This window comes from Amblyraja radiata, chromosome 13, assembly GCF_010909765.2.
Source record: "Amblyraja radiata isolate CabotCenter1 chromosome 13, sAmbRad1.1.pri, whole genome shotgun sequence".
Classification (NCBI taxonomy): Eukaryota; Metazoa; Chordata; class Chondrichthyes; order Rajiformes; family Rajidae; genus Amblyraja; species Amblyraja radiata.
Window position 1 is genome coordinate 34528971 of NC_045968.1, and position 12326 is coordinate 34541296.

Sequence of the window (12326 nt, forward strand, 5' to 3'; positions counted from 1 at the left end):
CATTCTCTCACTCACACCCCTGCTACACTGGATGGGCACAACTGACATCCATTAGCTGTCTCCACTCGTCAGGGTGCAGTGCTGCGAACCAAAGATGCCGTGCTCAGGGTCAGCTTGAGCTGGAGTTCATTGGCAATTTACAGTGGTCAATTAACCTCTTGAGAAAACCCACACGGTCACAGGGAGAACGCGCAAACTCCACACAACTAGCACCCGAGGTCAGTATTGAACTGGCGCTGTGAGGCAGTACTAGTTGTGGCATGTGACGCCCGTTTTCCATTTACCTGTAGCATCATCCTGTGAGCCCTCCATCAAACCCCTGTTGATTTAAAAGTCCTCCATTAGATTGCCCAGCACTAGCAAGGTCACTATGGGTCAAGTGGCCTCATTCTGTCCCCTAAAATCCACGTGAATCTACGACTCAACCTTCAAATCTTCCCTCCATCCGTGAGGATATATTCGGCATAGCCTGGTGGTTGGAAGATCTCATTCCTGCCCCTTCCTCCATTTCCAATCTCCCTCTGGAATGCTGAGATGGCATCTGCTTCCAGTGTGGTCCAACTGACAGGAGTTTGTCGGAACTTTCTTGCCTTTTGACTCTAACCATCTGAACACACAGCCTGGATTTGTTTACACTTGCAGGGTGATTTATTCGTCTGATTTTTAAAGGGGAGATTATTCTAGCTATGATTTTGTTGGGAGGTATGTTCTTGTGCCTGCCTTGAATCCAAGAGTAGGTTATTTTTGCACTTTTATCGTGAGGTTATGACCGTTTCTCTTTGCTTTTCCTTGAACAGTCACGGACGCTAGACACAGCGTTATCCCCATCCAAAGTTTCCATTGCTGAGGATAACATTGAGAGAGACAGCTCATTCCAGACTGGGGGCTCAGTCACTACCACTGCACCATGCTATCCGTGATGAGCTCACTCTCCCTGAGGTTGGAGACGAAGGGGTGTCACAGGTGGACAGGAATGATTTTGGCATGCTTGCCTTCATCTGTCAGGGAATTGAGCATAGAAGCCAGGAGATTGGGTTAACGTTGTAAAGACGTTGGTGAGGCTGCACTTAATTGTGCCCAGTTTTGGTCACCCTGATATAGGAAAGATCCATCAAGGTGGGAAGAGTGCATTAAATATTTACGAGGATGTTGCCAGGACTCGAGGGCCTGAGCGACAGTCAGGGGTTGGGGTTACCTGACCAAATGTCTTTTAAATGCTGCTATAGTACCTGCCCCAAATACCTCCTCCAGCAGCTCGTTCCATATACCCAGCACCCACTGTGCAGAAACAGTTACCCCTTGGGGTCTTATTAAATCTTCCCCCTCAGCTTAGTTTATTGTCACATGTACCGAGGTGCAGTGAAACTTTTCTTTGTTGCATGCTGCCCAGTCAGTGGAAAGACTATACATGATTACAATCAAAAAGCCCAGTGTACAGATACAGAATAAAGGGAACAATGTTTAGTGCAAGATTAAGTCCAGTAAAGTCAGATTAAAAAGTTTGAAAGTCTCCAATGAGGTAGATGGGAGGTCTCTAGTTAGTGACAGAATGGTTCAGTTGCCTGATAACAGCTGGGAACTGTCCCATGTCGTTTGGTTCTCGATTCCCCTACTCTGTGTAAGACTGGTGCATTCACTCTGTCTATTTCCCAAACACCTCTCAGCTTCCTGCGCTCCAAGGAATAAGCTGGCGCCCTGTCCACTGGCACCCTGGGGGATTTCCGGGACCGCTGGGCACCGCAGGGGGTTGAACGCATCCTCAATAAGGATTGTAACATAGTTGTATAGTAGTTTATTTAGGATATTTGTTTGTATTGTGTTATGGTGGTGGTTTGTTTTATTGTAGTGGAAATGTTATTTTTTAATAATTGAATAAATATTTTGATAAATTTAAAAAAAAGGAATTAGGTGGCAATGCCACCGGGCAGTGGGTGGTCATCGACCCCGGGGTGAGTTCAGACCTAGATGTCAATTCATTTATCAGGGACTGCACTGCCAACTGCCCCATCAACATGGATTTTCAATGAAAGCAAGGTTTTGCAAACTCTCACTCTGATACCTTGAATTCCCCATTTAAAGTACTGGAAATATAAAGCCACTGTGTGAGCAGATGATGTTGGAGGTGAAAGACTATGTAAAACTTTACCAATGAGTTAACGAGCACTGCCCCCTGGTGACAGTTCCACAAACAGCAGATGAAGAGGAAGCACAAAATGCTAGAACTCAGTGGGTCAGGCAGCATCTCTGGGGAACATGGTTAGCCAAAGTTTCTTGTCGGGACAGCAGAGGGAGAGGAATGTTTCATAGAGTGTTGGGGAGCAGAAAGATCTAGGAGCAGGTACACAGGTCCCTGAAAGTGTCATCACAGGCAAATAGGGTGGAAAAATGCCTCGTTTGTAGATGAGAAAGAGGGATAACATGAAACTAGTATGAACGGCTGATCCATGGCCGGCATGGCTGAAGAGCCCATTTCTGTACTGTATCTTTCATTCACAAAAGCATAGAAAACAGGTGCAGGAGGAAGCCATTCGGCCCTTCAAGCCAGCACCGCCATTCATTGTGATCATGGCTGATCGTCCCCAATCAATAACCTATGCCCAATAACTCAACGTATCAGTTGGCACAGCACACTGTTCAGGAAAGGTGTTACAGGTTTAAGGTGAGAGGGGCAAAGTATCTTTCAAACAATCAAAAACATGTTTTCTGTAAAGTTGCCTTTCAGTGTGTGGTTTTATTAATAATTTAATAACTTTGTGTCCGTTGTAAACACACTTATGTACAAAGCAGTCTCATGTGCATCAGCACCGTTACCCTGTCAGTCCTCTGCTTCAGATTCCTCCTCCTGGCTGATTTGGAAGTAACGCAGCTCATAACTCTCCTTGTCCGAGGCAACCACTCGCAGCCAGTCCCGCAGGTTGTTCTTCTTCAGGTACTTTTTCGTCAGGTACTTCAGGTACCTGAGGCACGAGAGAGAAAGAGAGAGAGACGGCGTCAAGGTTTAAAACATCAAATCTTTAGTTGCTGTGCAGATTGGTGAGGTACAGCCAGTCAAGCGAGCTGCTCACCAACAGAAGGCAAACGTCTTGAACAATGGGCTGTGCAGTCGGTACTGCAGATACCAGGGATGCCTCAGCCCTCTCAGGTGAACATGAATGACCAACCACGAGGCACCCTCTACCCTGTGTAAACAAACTTGCCCTGCACAGAAATAGGCACTTCTGCCCTCTATAACACCGTTAAAACTAATCTCTTTTGCCTGCACGTGATCCATATCCCTCCATGTCCATGAGCCAATCTAAAAGCATCTTAAATGTCACTATTGTATCTGCCTCCACCCTCGGCAGTACGTTCCAGGTACTCATTGCTCTCTGCTTAAAAACATGTTGCACCTCTCACAAAGCTGTGCCCTCTAATCTTTGACATTTACACACTGAGAAAATGCTTCTGAATGGCTACTGTATCTACACCTCTAGTCATTTAATATATTTCTATCAGGCATTCCCACATATTCTAACGTCCCAGAGAACACAATCCAAGTCTGTCTAACCTCTCCTGCAGCTAATACCGTCTAATCCAGGCAACATTCTTGTAAATCTTATGCACCCTCTCCAAAGTCTCAATATGCTTCCTGTAATGGTGGCAACCAGAAAGGCATACAATGCTCAATACAACACAGCATAACCAGAGTTTTGTAAAGTTTCAATGCAACTGTTTCGTTTTAGAGATACAGTATGGAAACGGGCCCTTCAGCCCACCAAGTCCGTGCCGACCAACAATCACTCATACATCAGTTCTATCCTACACACTAGGGACAAACAGTAGCCAATTAGCCTACAAAACTGAACATCTTTGAGATGTGGGAGGAAACCGGAGCACCGGGGGAAAACCCAAGCGGTTACAGGGAGAACATACAAACTCCACACAGACAGCACCCGTAGTCAGGATCGAACCTGGTACTCTGGCGCTGTGAGAGAGCAGCTCTACCACTGCGCCACTCCGCTGCCCTAACTGATTTGGGAGTCTGACAATAAGAATTTAACAAGCAGCAAGTGGGGGTTGTGGTCGCTCTCCCACCTCTCCGTCTCCTGCCCTATCCAGATCACGTTCCTGTTTGAAGGGTCTCAACCCGAAACGTCACGCATTCCTTCTCTCCAGAGATGCTGCCTGTCCCGCTGAGTTATTCCAGCATTTTGTGTCTACCTTCGATTTAAACCAGCATCTGCAGTTCTTTCTTACACATCCTATTCCTGTTTCTTGTATTGAGTCCCAAATGACCCCACCACCCAGTCCAGGCACACAGAGACTAATGCAACACAAGCTGCACAGTTGTATACCTGGTAGAGCTGCTGCCTCACGGCACCAGAGACCTGGGCTCAATCTTGACTACGGGCGCTTTCTATATGGAGTTTGCACGTTCTTCTTGTGACCGCGTAGGTTTTCTCCAGGTGCTCTGGTTTCTTCCTACCCTCCAAAGACGTGCAGGTTTATAGGTTAACTGGCTTCTGTAAATTGGCCTTAGTGTGTAGGATATATCTTGTGTATGGGGTGATTGTTGGTCGGCATGGACTCGGTGGGCCAAAGGGCCTGTTTCCACGCTGTATCTCCAAACTAAACAAGCACCAGAGAGAGACAGATAGCAATGCATGCTCACCTCTTGGAGAACTGTTTGGCAGAGGTGATTGTGATCTTGTTCCGAAGCCGTTCGATCTGGACCACGGTGCCCAGGTTCCCGGCCTTGCCGCCCACCTTCACTTTCTCACGCAGGAACTGCTCCTGTCGGTAAAACAGACGCGTGGGACACTAGGGAAGGAACCCTAGGCACGAACTAGGGAAGGCAGCCCTAGTCACAACAGGCAGTTAGCAGGGCCAAAGCAAGACCAAGCTGCAAACTGCAGGAAGTCCTGCGTCATATCTTCCCTCTGCCTCTTACTTCCAGCACCCACCCCTCCACAGCATTAAACTCCACAAAGACTTGCGGGGTTGTAGGTAAAGTGTATAAAGAGTGGATGAGAAAGTGGAATAACATAAACTGGTATGCACAGGTGATCAATGGTCACGGAAGGACACAAAGTGCTGTAGTAACTATGTGGGTCAGGCAACATCTGTGAAGAACATTTCGGAGACGTTTCGGGCCTGGATCCTTCTTCAGAGATGCCGCTTGACCTACTGAATTACTCCAGCACTTTGTGTCCTTTTGTGTATTAACCAGCATCTGTAGTTCTTTGTTTCTACATTGATCAATGGTCAGCATGGCCTCGGTGGGCTGCTGGGCCTGTTTCCATGCTGTATCTCTAAACAAAACATGAAGTGCTGCAGTAATTCAGGGTCAGGCAGCATCTGTGGAGGGAAATGGACAGGATGCTTCAGGTTGGGACCATTCTTCAGATTTTGTAGTGGGGGAAGAAAGCTGGAAAACAGGTGGGGGTGGGCAAGTAGAGAGGAGACACGAGGAATTGCAGATGCTGGAATCCTGAGTAAAACACCAAGTGTTGGAGTAACTCAACGGGTCAGACAGCATCTGTGGAGGGAATGGATAGCGGACCTTTCGGATCTGAAGAAGGGACCGACCCATAACATTGCCTGTCCATTCAGTGCTGTATCTTTCATTCAATCAAGAGCCTGCGTGTTCTTCACTGGACAGTGATATTCAGGGGAAGGACGGGGGCACCTGGGAATAGGAGATCCCAGCCAAATTGTGGCATACATCGCCCTTTGGGGAAGGGGACAGGACTGAAAGCCCAACAATTAAAGTGCTTACAAAGTTGGCGGAGTCGAGGATGCCATCTTCCACAGGGTTGGAGAGGTTGAGCGTGAATTGCCAAACGGGTTTCTTCTTCCCCTTGAGGTGTGTGGACTTCTTTGTCTGTTGGGGAGGAAAAGGAAATCAAACAGATCAAAACTCTCCACTCCCAGCTGGGTAACAAACTCAACAATCCCCACACGTTTAAACAATGGTCGATAAAACATTTGGACAAGTACATGGACAGGATAGATTTAGAGGGATTTGGGCCAAATGCAGGAAGCTGGGTCTAGTGTAGATGGCATGTTGGTCGGCATAGAAAACTTGGGCCGAAGGACCCGTTTGTTTCTGTGCTGTATGACTCCACGAGTAAGCACACTCCCAAACCGCAAACAACCCTGGAGCGCGAGGGAGCTGAATCCATTACAGCAAATGATACACTCGTAAATTGGAAGGATATAGTTAGGAGGGGGGGGTTGGCAGAAAAGTAAGCGAGGATAGCAGAGGATGGAGCTAATATTATCTGATTGATACAGCGCGGAACATGGCCCTTCGGCCCACCGAGTCTCCGCCGACTATTGATCATCTGATCACGCTAGTTATCCCATTTTCCCTACACACTAAGGGCAATTTCCAGAGGGCCGATCAACCTACAAACCCACACGTCTGTGGGATGTGGGAAGAAACTGGAGCACCCGGAGGAATCCCACATGGTCTCAGGGAAAACAGGCTAACTCCACACAAAGACTTTGCCCGCGGTCAGGATCAAATCCGGGCCTCTCTGTGTGAGGCAGCTCTACCAGCTGCGTCATCCGTTATAAGAGCCATAAAGTCTTACAGCGTGGAAACGTCCTTTGGCCCAACTTGCCCACACCAACCAACATGGTCCATCTACACTCATCCCACCTGCCTGCGTTTAGCCCTATCCCTCTAAACTTATTCTATCCATGTATCTGTCCAAATGTTTCTTAAATGTTGCGATAGTACCTGCTGTTGCGTTAGTAACTGCAGGGGTGAGGGGTGAAATTGCGAAGGGGGGGGGGGGGTCGTGCAGGCAAACAGTTTTGAAAAGTTGACCTTCAGTTATGGAGAGATTTTGATAGGCTCCGCTGTTTTTTTTTCTTGGACAGAGGCCGAGGGGTGACCCGATAAGATTATTCATTAAAAGATTATTGGAGACATAGATAGGCTAGATGGTCAGAATTGTTTTCAAATGGTAGGGATATCAAAATCAAGGCTAGGTTTATGGCGAGAGGAAGGTGATCTGAGGTAGACACAAGAAACTTGAGAAAAACAACGTGAAGCACAACGTGAACAACTCATAACGTCAAGCAGCATCTGTGGAGGGAATGGACAGTTGACAGAAGTGTGTGATCAGAGAGGCAGGTTGATATCTGGAACGCCGCAGCGAGGAGGTGGTGGCTTCAGAAACAATCACTACAATTAAGAGGCATTCTTGACAGCTACTACTTGAATAGTCAGAGTTTAGGATACGGTTCCAACACGGGAACATGAGAATAGCGTAGGTGGGCATAAGGGACAGCATGGACGTGGTGGACTGAAGGGGCTGTTTCTGCACCGTACAACTCCATATTCTCCTGTCCCTGGTGGAAGAGGCAGACGGGCAGGGAGGATCTGTCTGCCTCAGGTACACAAAATTGCTGGAGGAACTCAGCGGGTGCAGCAGCATCTATGGAGCGAAGGAAATAGGCGACGTTTCGGCCCGAAACGTCGCCTATTTCCTTCGCTCCATAGATGCTGCTGCACCCGCTGAGTTCCTCCAGCAATTTTGTGTACCTTCGATATTCCAGCATCTGCAGTTCCCTTTTGAACACATCTGTCTGCCTCATGCGTGAGATGGGGAAGAGCTCAGGCCTGATGGTAAAGGGCCGAAGGGCCTACCTCCCGGGTTCAATGACGGGAAGGAGGTTTCAGCGCTGATAGCCCGGGCTGGGCGGGCCGCCCGCGCCACGGAGGGAGCAGCCTGCGGTCGGACGGTCTAATTGACGGGAAGAGGTGTGTGAGTCACCCGCCGGCCGGTCTCGGCCTCCTTCACCCACCAACTCCATCACTCGCTGCCCCGGCTACGAAAGGAGCGGCTCCCGCCTGCCGCCGCCTTATATACCCGTCGTCTGCGCGATTGCGTCATCGCGCCTGAAGCCGCGCCGGTGGGAGCTGGCCCGCGTCACGTGGGCGGGGCACCAGCTGCCACGTGGTGCTCTCTCTGTGTTGAATGGATACACATGAAGTGCTGGAGTGACTCGGCGGGTCAGGCAGCATCTTTGGAGAACACGGCCAAAGATCCTATTGCGGAGCTCCGCTATAGGATCTTTGAACACGGCTGTTTCGGGTCGGAACCCTTCTTCAGACTTCTGCGTGCTAATTTTGCTATGAAATGTGTGCTCTGGGATGCCTATTTTCATTAGCTGAAGCAAAGGTACAGCAGTTATCATGGGTGACCTTAATCTACATATAGATTGGGCCAACCAAATTTGGAACAGCGCTGAGGAGGAGGATCTCCTGGAATGCATACGGGATGTTTTTTTAAGCCAATATGATTGTAGAGGAACCGAGTGGAGGGCAGGCCATCCTCAACTAGGTAGTGTGTAATGAGGAAGGAATAGTTAGAGATTGTTAGAGCGATGTCGACTGGAATATGTTCCAAGCAAGTTCCAGTGACGTCAGTGAGTTCGTGGAAGCAGTCACCGACTTCATCGCAACAATAACCGACAACATCGTCCACGCCTTTCCGAATCAAAACTCCTAGGTGGACAGGTCCATTCGTGTTGCTTTGAATGCTCACCTACAACTCTGGCCTGGCATCCGGAAACATGGACGTCTACAAGGTGCAGTCCTACCGACTGCGAAGGGCGGTGAAGGACGCAAAAAGGTGGTACAGGGACAAGATGGAGTCACAGATTGAGCAGCAGGACACCAGACGCAACTGTTTACCAAACACCAATTACCGGAGCACCCCCCCCCCCCTCATCCGCATGTGCAGGCACCTCCCTAGCTGATGACCTGAACTCTTTTTACACTCATTTCGAGACGGGCAACATCACCCCAGGTCTGCCGACTAACGACAATACCGTCAGCGGGCTGGCTATCGAAGCTGAAGTGAGGAATGTGCACACATTCTTGTTGTCCGAGCACGACGTGAGGAGGGCTCTGACACGGGTAAACACGAGGAAAGCTGCAGGCCCCGATGACATCTCAGGGCGAGTACTTAAGTCCTGTGCCACGCACCTAGCTCCGGTACTCACGACAATATTCAACCTCTCCCTGGACAAGTCCATGGTCCCTGCCTGCTTCAAAAGATCCATCACTGTACCGGTACCTAAAAATGCCTCCCCCAGCCTGTCTGAATGACTACTGTCCGGTGGCCCTCACCTCGGTAGTTATGAAATGCTTTGAGAGGCTGGTGAAGAAACACATCTATGCCTTCCTCCCTCGCAACATGGACCCGTTATAATTCGCATACCGTCCGAACAGATCCACGGACGATGCGGTCTCCCAGGTTCTACACACAGCTCTCTCTCATCTTGACAGCCAGAAGGGGGGCTACGTGAGGATGCTGTTCATAGACTTCAGTTCAGCCTTCAACGCGATAGTCCCCACCAGACTGGCCGAGAAGCTACTGGATTTGGGGCTCAACCCCCCTGTGTGCCTGGGTCCTGGACTTTCTCTCCACCAGGCCCCAGGTAGTCAAGATGGGGGGAAACACATCAAAGTCCCTCACCCTAAGCACAGGATTCCCCCCCAGGGTTGCGTCCTCATCCCCCTACTGTACTCCATGTACACACATGACTGTGTGGCTAGGTTCAGCTCCAACTCGATAATCAAGTTTGCTGATGACACTGTGGTGGTGGGCCTGATCACAGACAATGATGAGAAGGCCTACTGGGAGGAGGTGGCTGATCTGGCACTCTGGTGTCAGGACAACAGCCTCCTCTTGAACATCAAAAAAACTAAGGAGCTGATTGTGGACTTTAGGAGGGCACATCATCCGAGGACGTACACACCATTGAGGATAAATGGTGATACTGTGCTCAGGTTGAGCTGTTTTAAATACCTGGGAGTCCACATCTCTGAGGATCTGACATGGACATCACACGCTGCAGCACTCGTGAGTAAGGCAAGACAGCGCCTTTACCACCTCAGGCAATTGAGGAAATTCAGAGTATCTCTGAGGATCCTCCAGTGCTTCTACTCAGCAGCTGTGAAAAGCATCTTGTCTGGAAATATCACGATTTGGTTTGGGAACTGCTCTGCCCAGGACAAGAAGGCTCTACAGAGAGTAGTGCGTTTGGATGAACGCACTATGGGAACTTCACTCGCCCCTCTGCAGGAACTATACATCAGAAGGTGTAACTCCAGGGCCAATAAGATCATGGGAGACCCCTTTCACCCCTGCAACGGACTGTTCCAGCTGCTACGGTCAGGCAAACGCCTCCGTTGCCATGCTGTGAAATCAGAGAGGTTGAGAAGGAGTTTCTTCCCAGAGGCCATTAGGACTGTAAACTCCTACCTCACCAGGGACTAACTTTACTGTACCATTCTACTATTTTTTTTAAATTTTAAATATTCTTTAATAGAAGCAATTTTTTTCCCTTCCTCCCACAATATGTAATATGTAAAATAATAAGTGATTCTGTTCCATTCTGTTAGTGGTTTGTTTGTTTGTTTGTTTTTTGCACAAAGTCCGCGAGCATTGCCACGTTTCATTTCACTGCACATCTTGTATGTGCATGTGACGAATACACTTGACGACTTGAGATCTTGTGCAAAGCTCCTTGGGCAACAGTGACCATAATATGATGGAATTCTGCATCAGGATGGAGAGTGACACAGTTAATTCAGAGACTAGGGTCCAGAACTTAAAGAAAGGAGACTTTGAAGGTATGAGACAGGAATTGGACAAAGGGGTTAATTAAGGGGGGTGGGGGGAGCATGAAAGAAAGCTTGCAGGAATATAAAAACTGGCTGTAAAAGCTTCTTTAGATATGTAAAAAGGAAAAGATTCATTTGTCAGTCACTTACAGTCAGTCACTTCTTTAGATATGAAAAAGGAAAAGGACAATGTAAGTCCCTTACAATCAGAGACGTGAATTTGTAATGGGAAACAAGGAAATGGCAGAACAGTTAAATGAGTACTTTGGTTCTGCCTTCACTACGGAAGACACAAACAATCTCCCAGAAATTCTAGTGGGAGGGAGGAACGGAAGGGAATCCACATTAGTCAGGAAATGGTGTTTGGTAAACAGTTGCGACTGAAAGCAGATAAATCCACAGGGCCTGATGGTCTGCATCCCAGCGTACTCAAGGAGGTGGCCCTAGAAATCGTGGATGCAATGGTGATCATTTTCCAATGTTCTCTCGACTGGATCAGTTCATGTGGACTGCAGGGTAGCTAATGTAACTCCACTTGTTAAGAAAGAAGGGAGAGAGAAAACAGGGAATCATAGACCAGTTAACCTGACACCAGTAGTGGGGAAGATGCTTCAGTCGATTATTAAAGATGCAATAGCGGCGCATTTGGAAAGTATTGACAGGATCGGTCAAAGTCAGCATGGATTTACGAGGTGGAAATCATGCTTGACTAATCTTTTGGAATTTTTTGAGGATGTAACAAGTAGAATGGATAAGGGAGAGCCAGTGGTTGTGGTGTATCTGGACTTTCAAAAAGCCTTTGACAAGGTCCCACAAAAGAGATTAGTGTGCAAAATTAGAGCACATGGTATTGGGGGTAGGGTATTGATATAGATAGAGAACTGGTGGACAGTCAAGAAGCAAAGAGTTGGAATTAACGGGTCCTTTTCAGAATGGCAGGCAGTGACTAGTAGGCTGCCGCAAGGCTCGGTGCTGGGACCTGTTATTTACAAAACATATTAACGATTTAGACGAGGGAATTAAAAGTAACATCTGCAAGTTTGCGGATGACACAAAGATGGGTGGCAGTGTGAGCTGCGAGGAGGATGCTATGAGGCTGCAGGGTGACTTGGATAGGTTGGGTGAGTGCGCAGATGCATGTGGATAAATGTGAGGTTATCAACTTTGGTGGAAAGAAGGCAGGTTATTATCTGAATGGTGTCAGATTAGGAGATGGGGAGGTGCAATGAGACCTGGGTGTGCTTGTACATCAGTCACAAAGTAAGCATGCAGGTACAGCAGGCAGTGAAGAAAGCTAATGGCATGTTGGCGTTCATTGCGAGAGGATTTGAGTTTAGGAACAAGGAGGTCCTACTGCAGTTGTGCAGGGCCCAGGTGAGACCGCACCTGGAGTATTGTGTGCAATTTTGGTCTCCTAATTTGAGGAAGGACATTATTGCTATTGAATATAGCAATCCTTCCCCACAAACTGGTGGACAAACTGGGGGACTTGGGACTTCCACACTCCACCTGCATGTGGATAAATAGCTTCCTGTCGGGTCGCAGCCAGAGAGTCAGAGTGGGCCATCACACATCCACGGCCCTCAGCCTCAGTACCGGCTCTCCACAGGGCTGCGTGCTGAGCCCCCTGCTCTACACCATCTACACACATGACTGCACCCCCGCCCACCACAGCAACACCATTGTCAAATTTGCG

General features: G+C 48.5%; 1 protein-coding gene across 1 annotated transcript; it reads right to left on the reverse strand.

The window, feature by feature from the left end:
• Window positions 1-2699: 2699 nt before the first annotated feature.
• Window positions 2700-7888, reverse strand: rpl22l1 (ribosomal protein L22 like 1). The gene is made up of 4 exons (XM_033031728.1): window positions 7801-7888; window positions 5759-5863; window positions 4652-4773; window positions 2700-2957 (listed from the first exon to the last, which is right to left on the reverse strand). Exons 1-4 carry the CDS (start codon window positions 7807-7809, stop codon window positions 2816-2818), a joined length of 378 nt encoding a protein of 125 aa, XP_032887619.1. The 5' UTR covers window positions 7810-7888; the 3' UTR covers window positions 2700-2815.
• Between the last annotated feature and the right edge of the window lie 4438 nt (window positions 7889-12326).

What these genes read in the sequence shown, in the direction of transcription:
- rpl22l1 (XM_033031728.1), bottom strand. An exon ending in TCCTCGACTCCGCCAACTTT is followed by an intron (nt 4,774 to 5,758) that starts GTAAGCACTTTA and finishes TTTTACCGACAG; the next exon opens with GAGCAGTTCCTGCGTGAGAA. An exon ending in GCCAAACAGTTCTCCAAGAG is followed by an intron (nt 2,958 to 4,651) that starts GTGAGCATGCAT and finishes CTCGTGCCTCAG; the next exon opens with GTACCTGAAGTACCTGACGA.